Here is an 18880-nt window from a genome sequence, read left to right as displayed (position 1 = left end):
ATAAACCTTTATCTTTACTACAAGATCTGATATCATTTGTTTTAGTAGTACTTTAAACAGGATATTTAACTCACATAGTATATAAATTTAGTTATGTATGAATTTTGTCATGCCATCTCCAAGTATTTATTCATAATTATGTCTTGTTTTTCTTTTTTTGTTGTTGGTATAACAAGGTTCGGAATATTTGCATACAAAGTGAAAACACAATCTTCAAGTAAATCTTAACAATTAATGTAATGGGATAATTTTCCCCATAATTTCACAAAGCATTGGGGGACAATATATTTTGACAGATCTTAATATCATGAAAATATTACAATTAGTGTTAAATTCAAGTACAGATTTGGCATTTGTTTAATTTTTCTAGCTTGCAGATGGGATACCATGTATATTTCCCTGAAGTGGGTTTTTATGGTTCTATATATATAAACCTTTATCTTTTCAACAAGATTTGTTATCAGTTGTTTGAGTGGCACTTTAACCAGGACATTCAAATCAGATAATGTATAAATTTTGTCATTCAAGTGATGGGACAGGGTTTTTAGGTGGTAGACTTAAGGTTTGGGATCCAACTCTTACAAATCATTGGAACATTTGTATTCAACATTTTACATCAATCTCATGCAAGCATCAAAGTAACTTGGATTGATTTCATTCTGTTTCATATGAAAGCTTGATAGCATTGGTGAAATTGAATATGATACAAACATATCACTGTTTTCAAGAGTTATCTCCCTTCCCTAGGTCTACCTCAAGGGGTTCAAAGGAGTTGGTCAGAGGTCTGTGACCCTCTGTTTCTGACACAGAATTTTTGTAATTTCATTCTACAAAGTCTTAGGTCTGGTTTCATAAACCATCTCAAATTCTTATTTTCGTCAAATCCTTCTTGATATTTTTCAACCAATCAGATCACTTGGAATTAAAGATTTGAGGAAAACTCAGGACTTGAGGAATTCTCAAGTTAAGATTTTTTTAGGAAACCCAGGCCCAGGACTTAAAACCCTTTTCATTGACCCATTTATTGTGGATTTTGGATATTCCTTGAAAAACTTTGGATTTGAACCATAAAAAATTCCAGTACCTTTGGTTTTTGAAAGTATATTTGAAACCCTGTTTTCCATGTCTGTGAATACCCCTTTGAATCTTGCAGGGACGGCCCCAATTTTGGTGGATTTTAAATTTATATTTAAGGTATTTTTAAAAATTATTCAATAAATAAGAAATTAGGGAAAGGAAATGATAATAATTATAAGTGATTAGCAACAGAAAAAAATGATGGAGTATGGTTTTACCAAAATGAAGGATAGTAAAGTTCACGAATAATGATAAAAAATGTATCAGCAAAAAAAAAGTAACAATATTCAAATATGTTAGAGTGATTAAACATTTCTGCTATTTATGATATATAGCTTATGATATTGAAGTTTGAAATGTTTGATGAAAAATCTCTAAGAAAATCTCTATTGTTCGTGGGCTACCAATTTTTGTGGTTTTCATGGGTAGGCCAAACAACGAAATTCAGTTCCAATGGAAAAGAAGATTTCCATAGATGTGCATACTGAAAACATCCAATCCATGAATTCAGGAATCCACGAACTTGTGTTTCTTCATTAATCCATGAAAATTGGTATCCACGAATTAAAGTAGTTTCACAGTATGATGTTGTTCGAGAGAAAATTGCATCAGTTTAAATACATATGAAATTTCAGACATCCCTGACACACCCATTTTATATATAAAATTAATTGTAATATATAAACATTAGGTCATGTGGGAGGATGTGGTTGTACAGCTAAGTTACAGTTAGTCCACCATCCCATGAAAATACGAAAAAGAATATATAAACATTAGGTCATGTGGGAGGATGTGGTTGTACAGCTAAGTTACAGTTAGTCCACCATCCCATGAAAATACGAAAAAGAATTTTTAAACAATGAAAGGAAAAAAATCAGATTAAAAATGGATAAAAGTTAATGCACATACTTATATTTGATGGCATTGGAACAAAATAATAGAATAAGAATAAAACATATTTGTGACAAAATCATTTCTTTTTAACATTAGCTTGTATGTCAGGAATTCTATTTTAGTTTAAACACCTTGACCAAAAAACCCTTAAAAATTAGGTGAAAAAAACTAAAAGCAATGAATGCTTTTGAGGATCAACTCACATTAAACTGATTTTTATATCAGAATAGATCCTATAGGCCAATTTAATCTTAAATATGGAAGTTTAAGGTTACCTTCATTTATAAAACAATTTGTTTTTAAGGTGTGATATCTACCAGGAGATAACTGAGGGTGAGTCTGAGAACCAAGTCAGAGGGTTCATACGCTACTTAGAGACCTTGAACAAACTGAAAAGAACATCACATGAAAGGAGGCTAAAGGTATGATGGTATACTGTTAAAATCTTGGAAGCCCCCCTTTTTTTTGAATGGCTTTGGTCATCAAGGTCAAACATCATATTGGATAGCTGCGAAATCGTAGCTCTTGATCTTTTTTTTTTTTTTTGATTTTGCGATCTAGACGTTAAGAAAATACAAAAAAATAGTTAGAGCTACGTTTCGCTGCTATATATTGGATGATTCAGTTTAACTCTGATTGACAGAAATATGGAATAACGGGACTCAATTGAAAAGGGACAAGATCGTGTATCAATACAAAATACATGTCAAAGGCTACTGTTTAAAGCTGGTGACAGATTCCACTCTCTTCAGTAAGCATACAACTTGTGAATGATGCTGACTTAACTGTTTAGAAGCTTTTTCTGAATAAAAAAAAATATGGCTATTAAATTCAACTAAAGTAAGTGATACTCTACTACTGTAAACCAGGAAATTCATGCTTTTTTTTTGCTGTTTCTATGATCAAATTACTCTTACCCAGTTTTTAATTCAGGATCTTTCCCAAAATGATAGTATGATGCTCTTCCAAAAACAAATATTTACCACAGTTTTAATTTCACTTTTAAGGTGTGACTATGAAAATAGAATTGGTGTGAAAATTTCACAGTTCACAGTATTTGTCACTTCAATAACAATAATTGTCACAAAAATTTCAGCATGCAGAACATTGGAATGATCATATACATGATGTTGTAAGTAGTGGGGGCTGCTTTGAGCACTTCCTATTTTTGTGTCTGTTTGTCTGTTTACACTAAATCTATATATTTCTTGTGATTTAAACTTCAAGTGAATGGTTTGAATAAAATCTGTGTTCGTTCTATCCCCTTTCTGATAAATAATCTTAAATTGTCTTTTTGTATTCCTGAACTAACATATTTACTCTAATGGAAGATTTGATGATAAACTTAAAAATAGAAGGTAAATTTGTGTATGAAAAGATTTATACAAGCAAGACATGGATATATATATACATCCTCAGATTTTTTCTAGCTGTTAAGTATGTATTATTCAAATTGATGAAACAAATTCATTAAAACAGACACTAATCCCTTTTATTTTTCCAGTGGATGGCAGGAAATAGGCTTGTTATGTTTGCTAAAAAAGTTTGGTTTTCGTTATTTGTTTATAAAAATTATATTGCAGTTTTATAATAGTATGATGCTGTTGTCGTCCAAGTCATTGTACATCGGCACTTGGTTTTCTCCGTTTCTCTTTAACTTTCATTAGAGTGATTGTAGGGAATGTAATAGAATGACTGGATTATTAGGGTTAACCTTATTTAAGTTTAAGCACAAGGTTTTATACTACAAAAAGAATATTTGAAATGGTTTTAGGGGTTGTGGCTTTAACTATTTCCGAATTTAAATGGGTAAAAAAGAGGTTAAGAAAAAACATTGAATTAAACTTTGTAGCCATCGCTTATTTGTAAACTAATTTCAATAATTTGTTAAAAATTCAAATTCAAATTGAAATATGTTTATTAAATTAATTTTGGGTTTAAATTGCACACAATTATTACATAGATTGTTGACATATAAAATACTGAATAGTAGACAGCTGTGTTTTCTTGTGAGCATGGATGAAAATTTATAATCTACCCAATCAAGTGTGACAAGGGAGGTAATAAGTGTAATATAAACTCTTTACAATTTCAATTTAATTGATTGAAGTTCTTTGATATGCTGAATCTAAACATGTATTTCCTTTTTTTTTGGTGGATAGTTTTCAAATTGGTTCAAATTAGCATCTGTGGTTGTATCAAGCTGCATCCTATGGAGTATTTATTTGTTTTTGTTGCTATTTTATATTATTTCAATAAAAGAAAATTGCAACTATGAATTACCTTTAACTGTATATTATATGAAGTCAGTTTTCATTGATCTTTGACTATATTCTTCTATATACAAAATAAACAAACATACCATCAAAATTTTCAGTTTTAGTGGATTTTCCGAACTGTACTTGAAAAAACTATATAAAATAAATAATTCAACTTTCTTGTAAGCATCAGTTGCAATTTTCCAATGAAAAGAGGTTTTAATTTTGTTCAATTTAAATATTTTTTTTTAAACAAGAAATTTTATCTTTATACCAAGTATATTTATTTTTTTATTATGAGACTACCATGTTGATTGAAAATGCTGTAGATGAGTCAAAATATTCCTTATTATTTTTGATGCCAAAGTTATCAGAACTTAGTAATTTTATTTTTATTGTAAAACAGTACCTGAACTGATCCAGGCAACAAAAATTGTGATCGGTCATCAACCACTGGCCTGTTTCCAATCAGTCATCGATCGATCAAACCGATCCCTTAAGCCAGTGATTGCATCACATCAGTCATTTTTCATAACAAAGCTGTGACCAGATCGGTCATCAATTATTGATCCATCAGCGATCAATCAGTCAACGGTCATTAATCCTTCAAACCGTTGCGTGGATCGGTTCAAGGACTGTACATTACAATAAAATGATAGTGAAGTTTACTGTAAATCTATTGGTTTTCTCTATTTACACAGGGAACAGAAGACTGCAAAATTAATTTTTAACACTAAGTTAAACTAATCAGTTTTTGAAATGCGAAAATTAATACTTGTGCATATGTTCACTTGACACAATCTGTAAGTTTTCAACCACCTCAGTAGCTGTCTTCGTAAGAATCATGCAAAATCTGAAAAATGTGATGCATCCCAAAAAAGGTTACTTATTTAAATTTTTGAAATTAAGTTGTTTTATGGGTCTATATCATGAAATTCATTCCAATCTCTCTGCTTTTATGAGATAATCAACATTGATAATCCAATAGATTCTGTTGAATTTGAGTGTCATTTACAGAGTTATCTCCCTTGATTTTGAAATCTACAGTGCATTCTATATAATTTTTGTCTCCTAAGAACACAGGTTATATGAAAAACTGAATGTTAATTTCTGTTTACTATGGTAATTCAAACAAAATATCAAAAATAAAAATATGTTGGCTTTTCACTCATGAATCACAGTTTGTATGATTCATAACTGGATGGTTACCTAAATGAATAGGTTTACAGTACATGTGTATTGGCAAAAATGTTAGTCTTATTAGTTTTTAACTATTTTAGAAAATGTATGTATTCATGACAAGTTATGTTGTATTTTCAGTTTAATTTGAGCTTAATACTCACCATGTAGATTCCTTCTGTACGGCACATAAAATTTCACAAAGCAATCAAATATGAATATATCAATAGTGTTCTGGCGAACATTTGATTTTTCTGTTATAGAACTCTGGTGATCAGGTTCAGAATCAACCACAACCCCAAGGAGAAACAACGAAGCAAGATGCTCCTCAACAGAAGTAGGTGGAATATTCACCCTTATGAAAATAAACACTTGAATTCCATTGCTATACCAGTTGGTATTTTCACCCTAATTCCACTGGAATTTTTACTGTGAATTAGTTAAAGGTTCACTGCAATTTCTTCTGAAATTTGAATGGAATTTTGGCTAAAGTGCCTAGTGGAATTACTATTTTTTTAGCAAGTGAATTCCATGGAATTCCTCTATTATTTTATTAAAATTGTCCACTGGATTTCACTGGAAAATCAGTGGAATTTCACAGTCATATTCAGTGGGATAAGTATTGTTGATATGCTCTTGTGAATGGTTACATATTTTGTAACTTGGTTTTTTCACAGTTACTATTTTTTGTAGATTCTGCGCTTGTCAAAAATACTTAATATTGACCCTTAAGGAAGGAATCACCCTCCAATAAAATATACATTATTGACCAGAAGAAGTAACAGATGGAAAGAAAAAAAAAAAACAAAAAAACTCAAAAGCATAGCTTTTGAAGTAAAAGTTTAAATCAATAAAACACATGATATCATCTTATTCATGCATTTTTTGTTGAAAAATTGCCCTATAAAGTTACAGGCTTTTGTTGATATGTAACAAAATTTGCTATACTTCCAGACAGAAGGATCCTATATCTGCCAGCACTCCATCTGTTAAGATAGCTGAAGTTATGGTAGACCAACAGTAAGTGTATCCAAACAATTATTTTAATTGGGCTATCAATGTGTTAAGTAGCAGTCTGTAAGAATCATGCAAGCTCTGTAAAATGTGATGTACCTCAAAAAAGGCTACATATTTTTATTTTTGGTATTTACTTGCTTTATAGGTCTAAATGATGAAATGTATAATCATTCATCCCAATCTATCTGCTCTTAGGAGATAATCCACATGAAAAAATCCAATAGTTTCTGTTGTATTTTAGTGTCATTTACAGACTTATTTCCCTTAATTTTGAATTCTACAGTACATTCTATTTGATTTTTATTCCCTGTGACCAAGGGTTATCTGATAAACAACATGATACTTTCTGTTAACTATGACATTTTGAACAATATATCAAAAATAAAAAAGATGTAGGCTTTCCAACCACAAATCACATTTTGCATGATTCTTACATGAAATGCTACTTAATAACAAACTAGATGACTCAATGTGGCAATTAAAAATATCCCAAGCAAACAAAATTATGTGGTATATAGGAATCCACCATGATTGCTCTTCTGTTCACATTTCTTGTAAGTATAATTCTTCTTAAATCCCTCAAGGGTTTTGATGGTTGTTGAAAAGAAAGTGGGCATCATATGAAAATGTGCATGAGAGAATCTGATTATTGTCAGAGGAGTACAAAGTCAGATAATTCAATTTCAGGGTTTTAAATTAAAGGCTTCACCCCATTAGTAGGCATAATTCAATTTCAGGGTTTTAAATTAAAGGCTTCATCCCATTAGTAGGCATATTTTCTTTGAGAATTCTTGCAGTATTTCTAGTTAAGATAACCTTTACTGAAAAAGTGACTTGAATTTTTATCCATAGAATTATTTCAACATATTTTTTTTCTTCCCATTGGAAGATTTTGGTTGATTTTTTCCTTCCGTTTGCAGATTTGGCTTGCCATTATTGTCTAAACAGCCAGGACTGCCACACAACTGCTTCATAGCTGAGGAAGCTGTCAATTGGTGTGTACAGGAAGTAGATGGTATCAAAACAATCCCAGCAGCCATTGTTCTGATGCAAGTATGTATTAATTCAATTGTTTAAAAGGAATATATTTAAAATACGCTACTGTTCTATTTGTAAAGAGAAAATCTCATTGAATTACAAATGAGGGCTGTTCCAGTAAAACATGTGAGGGACTGGGGGAAGGCACTTTTATTCTTAGTATATGGGTGGGTATTCAGGTCTCTTGATAAGATATAAAGTTGAATATAAAACCTCAATATAACCTCTATGGGTGGCTAAACTGGTGAAAAAGTGTCTTCCCCAGGTACCTCGTATCTTTTAATGGAACAGCCCTGAATATTTTTCAGGTTTCAGGAAAGACTGGAAAATCCTGTATAGTTAACATGAGTTTTGGTCTGATATATGCTTAAAGTACTGATTTTGTTTGTTACTATTTTTTTTGTGTGGATAAGTTCATTCATTTTAATCTTACTCAGCTTCTAAAATAAGCAAATATTTTTTATTGTTCAAAGTGTAGTCTAGTACCATCAGTGCTGTACCAATAATTTCTGTTGGTACTGCATGCCATACCTAAAATTTTTGAAAAATTTTTTTTTTAATCAGGTATTTTATGAATGCCACAAATACCCTTTGCAAAGCATCATTCTCACCATACCAATCAAGATTTAGATGCTATGCCGCTGTTGCATGAAAATGAGTTTCTGCCTAGTATTCAGTTAGATGCATTCCTATGATATTATTTTCAGAGACTGATAGATGACCAAGTCATTGTTCATGCTTCAGGGAATCCTAAACACAAGTTTATCTATGGATTTTATCTGTATTGTGTTATACCAAACAAAGAAAAAGGTAATATACTGTCTTGTATATATTAAAAATAATATGTGTTGAGGTGACTCAAATTAAATGTAAATAGGAATTATCAATATGTGATCAATTACCAATAACAGAGGCAAGGTGCCCTTCAAAATATCAATTTTTAAGGGCACCTTTTCTCTGTGGTAGGGATCGGCAGTTGTTAATTTTCTCCTCAATACTTATTGCCTCTGACGGAAATTTGGTCTCACTTTTTAATTTTTTAACATTTTATTTATATTTTATTTGTATGTAGCTCCTTTTTACATTTTAAATGTAGCTATTGTTCACTTTTTCATTATTCTTGTGTATATTACATGGGCTTAGATGTGTTAAAGGGAGAGTGGAGTGACTATTCACTTTCTGAAACTCTTATCTTTAAGCTGAAAAAAATACGAAAATACATGATATTACACCTAATTTTCAAATGTCCTAGTAACAATAAAAGGGTTGTCAAGACACGTTTTTTTATCTGCCACTGTTCAGCTCACCATTTTGCGTAAGTTTTGCTTTACAATGAAGGATAAATTTGACACTTTTCAGTGTTTATAAAATAATGCAGTCATGATGTCTTGAACTATTGCCCACATCTAATCTGTGCTTCATTTTCTTTGTTTTTAGCTCCTGAGTACCTGGTTTATAACACTACATTTGAGAATGAGTGGTGTGAAGTTGTAGTGACAGGAGCCAAAGGAAAAGAACCCAAGGAGATGTTCCACCTTGGAGATGGAAACCATACTGGTCCTTATGATAACTTGATAGACCCGGAAAACGAGGATTGGAGGAACCAAACTGGTCTGTCATTCAGGAGTCAAGGATGGGGTCAGCAGTCAGGTAAGGGTTTGGAGGATTCTCCATTATAAATATTTTCTCCCATTCTAAGCTGGTGATAAAAAATGCATGTGACTTACTGAGTACCTGTCAGTGATTAAATTTCTGTGAGTTTTCTCACCAGTTTGCACTTTCCAAAGTTTATAGATTTCATGGGAGAAACCAGTTTCTTGATCTAAATTTATTACTCCACTGTCTATGGTAAAATTAAGATTTTAACATGCTCACTGAAGTTGCATATTGAAAATTCTCATTTTGTCATCACAGATGAAAGACTAATTTAAACCACTCATTTCTGAATGAGAATCTATTTTAATGGTCTTCTTAAGACTGTTTTGTTCTCTATTTTGAGTTAAAGCTTACACAGAATTTTCTTAAACAGACCATGAAAGAACCTAAAAAAAACAATTAACCGAAAACAATTACAAATTAATGTAATCTTTCAATAGTGAAGATAACTGCAACTGAGATGAGCTTCTTCTATTTTTATGAATTTATGTATTTTATTTATCTACTGAAGAATGCAATTAAAATAATAAATTATATGTATCTGAAGTCGAAGCCTTGACAAAAAGAAATAAAATTTCCAAATAATCAGTAATCCACTAGTTTAATATGACACTGTTTCCATATTATTAAATTGTCAAAACACGTTTAAATCTTATGATTTGTGAGCAGCTGTATCAAATGGATTTAACAGGACAGGACTTATCCAGCATCAAAATAAACTCTAACCAATGAACTTCCAAGGCCAAAAAAGTGAAATTGAATATTTTTCAGTAGGAGGGATATTTAGATTTGCTAAAATTGAAATTGCCAGTTTTCTCATCTGCCATCTTGGGATGGTAACAACAAACATTACTATAAGTTTAAAATCAGTGAAAGTAGGAAGTTTTAACCATCTCTGTGCATTAACTATTTACAGTGCATACCTGTTAACCTTTGGAACTGTTCATGTGGTAGATATGATAACGTAATCTCACGGAGCTTTGTGTAGGGAGGGTTACGTTATTGTATCTATTCATGTGGCAGCTGCCCCCTGTTGACACTCTTAACATAAAGGCAATATTTTTTATGTAAAAATTCAGTTATTTGGAATTTTTCACAGAAATTATAGTAATTTTAACCAGAAACCTCCCGTAAATCCCGGGAAATTCTAAACTGTTTCTGAATTTTGTGGGAGTCTCCTCCTAAATGTCGGAGGGTTCATTTCAGAAAAACATATTATAATATACTATTATTTTTAAGCATGTTTTAAGCAATATATCTATAGATATTTGAAATTAAATAATTGACAAGAAATTAGATCAAAATACACAAAAGATTGCCATGGTGTGCAGATAATTTATAGCCAGCACTGCACAGTTTAGTTTAGTTTAAAAAAATGACACAAATGGAAACCGGTGGTTGCTATAGTGATTAAAAATGAAGAATCTATTGTTGATAAAACATTTTCTGAAAAAAGGGGACTTTTAAAAGTATTTTGCAATGTTTTATGTATTTTCAATGTTGAAGGGGCTTTTTTTCAATGACAATTTGACTTCATTGTGAAAGTGAAAGTAAGTCAGTTTTTTACCATGCTAAATTTGATAAGTGGATTACAAAGTGAAATAGCTCAAAATCTAACCGGCGATGCCCATATGAGGATGGGGTTTTCAAAGGAAAAAGTTTGGACAGTTTCAGGGGATGAAATAAAAATTTAAGATATTTTGGGGGAAATTTGATATTTTTAAACATGATTTTATGAACTTTTTTGCAAATTTTTGCATATTTTTGCATGGTTTCAATGGTAACCTTATTTGCCGTGGGTAATTTATTTTTCAGAAACTTTTTACTGCATCCTGAAGGCCTTGGCTTGAGCTATTTCTAGATATATAGATTTACAGATGCTTGACAATTTTTTAAAGCGATAAATGTTATAAAGCATCAGATTATAAGACCAAAATGAGGCAGTTCTACAATACTGTGGAGTGCTGGCTATAATCTTTCAACGTCTGTTATAGAATTTTGCCATGATGTGCAAATATTTTACATAATTTGACCTCTGTTGTAGAATTTTGCCATGGTGTGGAGATATTTGATAATTTTTCAACCTCAGTTGTAGAATTTACACATATTAACATGTATTTCAGAGTTAATCATAAATGTAATCCGTAATGGTGAGTTTTGTCTCACTACAGCTTTGCTTTTTCTTAGTGTATAGATTAAATATGCTCTATTCATTAAACAGAATTTGAAGAGCCTTTTAAATGAAATTCATTTCTTTGCATCATTTTAACTAAATGTATGTGTGAAGGTAGCAAGGTATTTAGGATTGCACTAGGGGCACATCATAGATATCAAATAGTAGAATGCAATTGGAAACTTAGGAGTAGTCTGACAAAATGTTATGCATTAATAACTTACCTGTAACAAATTTAGGAATAGAAAGCTAATTAAAATTTCAATTTTTGTTATCAGATTATTCTCTTTTATTAATTTGACAAAAAAAAATAAATAAATAAATGAAAAGTTAAAAAAAAATACCTACAAGTGAAAAGCAATGATCTGAGCATTTTCTTTGACATATGACCGACTAACTGAATTTTGAAACTATATTCAAATCTTTCCTAGTCAATTAGGATCTTTACTTAGATTTAAAACTATGTTTGATTCAATAAAGGTATTTTTTCTGCTGGATTTCAAGATAACTACTTTGGTACACACTCACATTTGAAAAATGGATTCACCTTAAAAATCAGTAGATTGTCCTGTGAATTGTTCATGACTCTTTAAAATATTCCCAGGCAATGCATTTACATCAGATTTGTTTGCCATAATGTTGTCAGAGGGAGAAACACAAATGGTGAGCAGTTCAGAACTCCAATTGACTGGACTTGGAATTTTGCTAAGTTGATGATTTGTTGGGATAATTGTTAGTTTTCACACTTACTTGCTCAATATATGTTCAGCTGAAAGCTTACAAGCAGGATGTTGTGTACACAGACAGTAGTTTATGTAGTACAGCAAATAGGTTCATCATGCATGATTATATCTTTGTATAAATGTTGCACAAGTTGGAGTAAGGGTATTTATTACATTTTCATATACATCTCTTTTGATGGAGATCTTATTATGGTATTCCACAGTCTGTCCATCCAGATATACTGCATTTCTAACTTGAATGGATTTTTATTGAGTTTTTGGAACCATTTTTTTACTTCATGGAAAGTAGCTCTGTTTAATTTTAATATTTATATCAACCCACTGACAAAGTGGGAGATATATACAGTAATAAGGGTGTCCATCCTCCCGTACATACTCTCTTTCTTATGTTAATTATCCATTACTCCTCTACACCACTGAATGGATTTTGATGAACCTTTCACAGAATCTGTATTGCTTATTCCCAGTGTGCACCTCCTTTTTTAGATTTTTATCCAATTCACTTTGGGGGTTTCACATTTCAAAACATGGACTTTGTCATTTATGAATATGGAGACATGGGGGACCAATCTATCAGTTACTTCTCCTACACCGCTAAATGGAATTTAATGAAACTTTCACAGAATATTTATTACATATTCCTATTGTTTACCTTTTATTTAAGATTTTGATCCAAATCAATTTGAAGGTTATGAGGTACATGTTTTCAAATGGAAAAGTGGGAGTATCAAGTTGGTAGCATTGCTTACAAATTATTGTGTGTGTGTTTTTTTTTATATATACATATTGTTGATATAATTTTATACAGCAATTACATAGGCTGTATTGTGTAAACAAAGTATTGCATCATATTGTTTAATTACTAGTAAGAGGCTTATAAGTCCTAGAATTGATACGAAAACCTTCCTACCTACAACTGAGTGACTACTTATTCTGTTCAGTCACTGTATGTATGATTTGACAATACTCCATTCTACTTTCTGCTTAGATTGCCAGGTCTTGAAAATGTTTTTGCAATCATAAAAGCCAGATTGGATTGGCTGTTTAGATAGCTCATCCATGGAGTGTTGTTAGATCCTACTACACTGACCAAACACGTGAATGGAACAATTTTGTATGTCATGTTATAATTAGATTTTCCTACCTTCTTGCTCAATTTATTGAATTACATTTCTATGCTGATGCTTTATACATGTGTCTGCTAAAGGATGCTATGTCTTTTACAATGATAAGTGTCTTTTTTATGCAAATCCTTTCTTTCTGAAGTACAAAATCATATTCTGCCATGGCTTACTGCTAGTACTGAATTGCCTGTAACAGCGAGATATATACCTGGTACCATTCTAAACAGAACTAGCGGAGTTGTTGTTATTGTTTCTATTTTTTGCTATACTAATGACACATTTTCATTGTTACAATGTCATCTTTCATTTTGCACTAACATCATAATAAAATTTTGGATGTTTCAATTAATTTTTTGGTGTTTTCTTTTTAGTTTGAGTACTAATACAAGATATTAAAGTATTATGATAATAGATTATAACAAAATGTTAAAAGAAATAATCACTTCTCATAATAAAATTGATGTAGTTTAAAAGATTTGTTATATTTCACCAAAGTTCAAAAATTGTACCTGTAATTGACCAAAACAAAAATGAAATGATCTAGTGGCAGATCCATGGGGTATAGGGGGTTAGCACCCCTCCATTTTATTGGAAAATTTTTCATTTTCATTTGTAAAACTGACAAAAAATGGTAAATAATGTCCTAGCACCCCCTTTTTTTCTGAGGAACCCCCAATGGCACCCTTCTTTTCACAATATCTGGATTCGCCATTGATCAGGCAGCTTGCATGCAAGGCCTGCATTTTTACCTTAACTTGTAGAAATGTACCAGGTTTTATTAAATTTAGTGAATAGCCAGATTAAAATAAAAATGTTGATTACAATGAATACCTGCATGAACAATCTGACTGAAAAGTGTATATTTTCCTTTAATATTGTGTGTCACATGACCTTCAATAAAACTGAAATGTATCAATGACGGACAAAGTATTTTGAAGGAAGATTTTAACAGGTGGATGTTAGAACTTGTTAGTGTAAAAGATTTGGATTGGAAAATGTATGAGTCATTCAATGATTTTAAGATTATTGCTGTATTTTGAAGGGTCTAGTTAAAAACGAACTACTTTTTTAGCTTTTGAAGAATTAAAAATTACAAATGGGCTTTACTCACTCTGACAACTTTTATACCAAATAATCGTGAAAAGGATCCCCTCCCTAATTAAATTAGGTTTTGAGAAAATAGCAGAAATTTCTATACTTACTATTTAACAGTGTTTATTGTATTTACAGCTACATTGACACACAAGTATGTAAGTGTTGATGTTGACTTTAATGGAAGGAGTGACCGTCCAGAGTGGGCCACAGCCAGGTACCACGCTTACTATAGTCCTCATTGTGCATGGGAGTTAGAATTACAATGGGTTGTAGCTACAGGCAGCATCTTAGCTGAACTGGTAAGGCCATTCAAATTAATTTTTTGGTTCTTAGACCATTTATTATGAACATCAATGGGATGGCATGAGGGGGGGGGGGGCATTTCTTTATACACACATACATACTGTGAAAGTGCTATTGTTCCTGGGTATCAATTTTCATGGTTTTTTTTGGGAAGGCCAAACCACAAAATTTGGTTCCCAGTGAAAAGGAGATTCCTATTGATGCATAAACTGAAAACCTCAAAACCACATATTTCAATTATCCACAAATTTGTGTTTCTTAATCCACGAAAATTGGTATTCATGAATTAAAGTACTTTCACAGTACATGATAGTTAGGGCTCTTTTTACATTGTTTATTGCAATAAAAATGATGATGTAGGTACTTTTTATTAGACGGGTTTTTTTGGTGATAAATAGGGGCAATGAGGGAGGCAAACAACCAAGAATTTATTTTTTGTTTTTTTGTTTTTTTTTGTTTTTTTCTCTTTCAGGTAGCAACTTGGTGTAGAAAGGCAACCCCTTGTGGATTTCATTTCTTGCCTATTCCTTTTGATCCATTCGCCTTGCCTACAGCTCCAGATTCTGATCCACTGAGAGGTCCTATATTTGTGGCATTGAATGTTGCCTGTTTGAAGACTGACAATAAAGCAATTTTTCATGGTAAATATGCACCTACTGTGGTAATCAATTATGAAAGTCACCTTCAGCCACTTGATAATCAAATATTTGTTATTGTTACCATTTTTATTTTTGTTTGTTAGTCATATTTTGTCACATACAATCTTTTACAAAACTGTAAACCCACATTATTGTTGTAAGCAATTAGTTTTCATTGACCTTGACCTTGTGAGCACGAAAATATCACCAAAAATAAATTTCTGTAAATATGAAGTCAGACACTGAGTTAGGCACAAATTATTTTTATACTGGGGGGTTTGGAATATTTTGAAAAAAAAAGAAATGATTCCAAATTTGAGAAAAAATTTTTTTTACTCGGCCATGGACAGAACAAAAATTATGATTCAATTATTTCTCCAATACATTCGAATAGATGTTTTTAACATCGCCTGCTGCTGAAAAAAATAAATTATTTTTGCGCTGCATGATAAAAAATTTCAAAGTCAACTTGAAACCCAAGGTCCACCTTCAACAAGAAAATGGTCTGTGCCTTAGCAACCAAAATAAAGAGCTGCAAAGTTTTATTTCAGACATACCTGTTAACACTCCTACAATAGGGGGATACACCCATGAAATCAACGATAAATTTAGAATCTCCCATATAAAAATGGCAGGTTTGTGGGAGGTTTTTTGTTTAAAATGACTATTTTCTGTGAAACAAAAAAACAAGTACATGTAATAGAATTTTAACATCAAAATTTGCTTTTATGGATAAATTTCCCCATGAGACAGTGTCAATGGGGGAGAATCTCCCACATGAACTGTTCTAAAGCATGTAAAGGTTAACAGGTATGATTTATAATCTGACACTCAAAAATAAATTCATTTACAGTGCAGTATTTCATTTTTTCCATTTACTATAATAGATTGAAGTTAGTTTCTGTAATGTCTTTTAAGGGAATGCTCATTGTCATGAGTTATTGTTGTTCTTGGACTGAATTACATTTTCCAAAAATCTTCAGTCTTCTACATGTTCAATGTTTGTTGTTGCAATGCCATAGTAGCCAATACTTAAAAGTCACTCAAGTGAGAAAAAAAAATCAATGTTTCTACACATACCCTATGACTTGCCGTACCAATATGATATTGGGTACCACACCTTATTTTGTAAATGGCCTCATCGACGTTTTCTATTTTAGGTTATGACCAGGATATAAAGGCACAGAAAATGAAACATTTTCAACAGTCTATTATAAAGAGGTGCTAAAGCAGAGAGTATATGTTATCAGAGTGTATAGACTATACAACTGAAATGGGTTTTGATAACAATGGTTTAACTTTAAATATTTACAGGTCTAATGGTAGATAAATGAAAATTGTACATAATACTCATCTTTTTGAAATCAAATGTTTAAATATTTTAAAACTTATTACTACATAGGAAAAGTTGTTTAAAACATATGGAAATATATGTTTAGGTCCAAAATGGAAATATCAAAAACACATGAAAAATTTGTTTTCCAAAATCATACTAAGCCTATACTGGATTTATGGGAAACAGAATTATGAGATATGATTACAATTACTGTGGTTACATTTTTAGTCATGGGGTACTTATTTTCGTGGAGTCCGGTGCTGGGCTGAAATTATCTCTGTGGATTAAAAACAGCTCAGATAAGAAGACTTCAAGCTGTCGTCATTCTGTCACCCCTATATTGTTCAGTTAAATGACAAATGAATTTTTTATTAGAGTTGAATAGTATGTTATTTTTTTGTCGTTGGAGTTACATTCATTATTCTCATATTTTACCATCCTTCCACTTGTAACATGAGTGGTTGTCATAAAAGTGGCATTCGTTAAACTCTGTGTTTTACCATCTCTGTTCAAGAATTTTTCCATCCTAATACTTATAACTTTAGTGGTTGTCATAAAAGTGGCATTCGTTAAACTCTGTGTTTTACCATCTCCTTTCAAGAAAGACGTAACAATTGTGTCCTAAATTTTTCAATCATATGAATTTTGACTTTTGGAATTTTCACTTGTAATCAGGGAAGTGAAAACTACCAAGTGGATTTATCATATATTTAACATCCAACAAACCACGGATTCAAGTATCCAGTAAAAGTCTTTTTTCCAAAAACCACAAAAATTTTGAAATACCCACCAAATTAAAGGAAACTATAGTGCTTCTTTTTCATGTATAGATTCATGAGTCCTAAACATGTTTAATGTTGGTTCTAAATATATCAAAAAATTGTTTTCCTGTGTTTTTCAAACCATATAAAAACCATATGTTGCAAGTTTGCAATTTGTCCTGTGTATTCTCCCTCATTTATTATGTTTCAATGACGTTAGATCTAAGAATTAAATTACAGATACATTTTGTACTATTTCAGGTATGGGTTTATGCCTTTCTCAGTAATTGCCAAACAGTCAAGCCACCCACCTAGTCCAAACCCAGCCTCCTCATCAAATCAAAATGAGGAACATTTTGTACACTGTTCAGGAGGAATGTTTGTGTTGATAGAGGAGACACAAACCTCCTCACCTACTCACAAAGATGCTCCATTTGTTTATGGAACAAAGAAAAAGTCCTCTGCTCAGTTACGGAAAGATTATATTGCACGACAGACAAGTAGGTCAAACTACAATGACGATCAACAATGGAATAAAATTGGATTTCTGTGGTCATGGAACTTTATGCTGTCAAAGAAATGGCGGACATCACATACTGGTGATGAAGCATTTCAAGACAAAATGTTGGCTGATTTCCGAGAATTTTGTTCAAACAAAGATGATAGACTAAAAGAGTTTTGGCAAGATTACAGATTAGGAAGCACATAATATATTAAAGCAGTGGGGATACAAAATGTTTTTTAAGTGCAATACATGTTTTTTAAGGCTGTTTATGAACTTATTATAAAAAGTACTTTGTTATGAAAAAAGTTACTTTGTTATGAAAAAGAAGTACTTTGTTATGGAGAAGAAGACTTTGTGAAAACAGAGTTAATAAAAATATAAAGTTAAGGACTTGAATCATTTAATTACTTTCTTTTTTGAGGTATTATTTCATTCTCTTAGATCACACCACAAAATTGTTGGAATTACACTAGGTTATAGTATACAGACCAAAAAATTCCTTTGTATACTGTATAATGACACTCTTGTCATTATCATCCAAACACATTTGGTGTCCTTACAAGTGTAAATATCTCTTTAAAATTGTACTACAAGGTGCCATACCACAAAAGGAGGTATGAGATTGATTTTGGAGGTAATGACGTGGACAGTTTACAAAATTTTAAGGCTGAGACTAGTTCCTTTTTTAGTGTGTTTCTTTTTTATTTTATTTCTTAGCTGTTCTAAATTTTATTGCTTATTATTTGCTGCAGTAATGTAGGACAAGGATCAAATTTACACAGGACTTTTTTTTCATTTTGTAATTTTATGTGGAAGTTGTGGTTTTGGTACAGTGGAAAAAGGTAAAAATTTAGGAAATTTGGCAGAGGTCACTTTTCAGATCTACAGGGTTTCTGAAGCATAGGTGCTAAAAATAAACAAGAGACTCCCAGAAGTCTGAATCGCTCACCTTGTTAAATTTTTGCCTTTCAAGGGCAATAACTCTAATAAGGAGTTGTCCAACAATTTTGACTCCATTTGATTCATTGGAGACTTTTGTAAGCTTTATAATAAGGCTCATTTCAGCAATTGGAAGCTATTGGG

The 18880-nt window shown here is 31.6% G+C and overlaps 1 protein-coding gene across 8 annotated transcripts in view; it reads left to right on the top strand.

Annotated features, from left to right (window-relative positions):
- Positions 1 to 18184, top strand: part of LOC148607397 (GATOR1 complex protein DEPDC5-like) — a 59412-nt gene extending 41228 nt beyond the window's left edge. For 2 of the 8 annotated variants that reach the window (XM_088543963.1, XM_088543959.1), the window contains 13 exons: positions 2276 to 2393; positions 3068 to 3103; positions 3476 to 3514; positions 5672 to 5745; positions 6363 to 6428; positions 7346 to 7478; positions 8171 to 8273; positions 8901 to 9113; positions 11243 to 11269; positions 14390 to 14553; positions 15030 to 15198; positions 16356 to 16416; positions 17554 to 18184. In XM_088543963.1, the coding sequence (XP_088400089.1) occupies positions 2276 to 2393; positions 3068 to 3103; positions 3476 to 3514; positions 5672 to 5745; positions 6363 to 6428; positions 7346 to 7478; positions 8171 to 8273; positions 8901 to 9113; positions 11243 to 11269; positions 14390 to 14553; positions 15030 to 15198; positions 16356 to 16416; positions 17554 to 18001 (1651 nt within the window). In that variant the 3' untranslated portion in view covers positions 18002 to 18184. The remainder of the gene's footprint in view (positions 1 to 2275; positions 2394 to 3067; positions 3104 to 3475; positions 3515 to 5671; positions 5746 to 6362; positions 6429 to 7345; positions 7479 to 8170; positions 8274 to 8900; positions 9114 to 11242; positions 11270 to 14389; positions 14554 to 15029; positions 15199 to 16355; positions 16417 to 17553) is intronic. The other 6 variants (XM_088543965.1, XM_088543962.1, XM_088543961.1 and 3 more) reach the window with 5 other exon arrangements.
- The last annotated feature ends 696 nt before the right edge of the window (positions 18185 to 18880 follow it).

Source organism: Perna viridis, chromosome 9 (assembly GCF_037379345.1).
Source record: "Perna viridis isolate PV_CMFRI_1.1 ecotype Kerala chromosome 9, ASM3737934v1, whole genome shotgun sequence".
Lineage (NCBI taxonomy): Eukaryota > Metazoa > Mollusca > Bivalvia > Mytilida > Mytilidae > Perna > Perna viridis.
The sequence above is the reverse complement of the archived record's forward strand: the minus strand, read 5'-3'. Positions and strand labels throughout refer to the sequence as shown.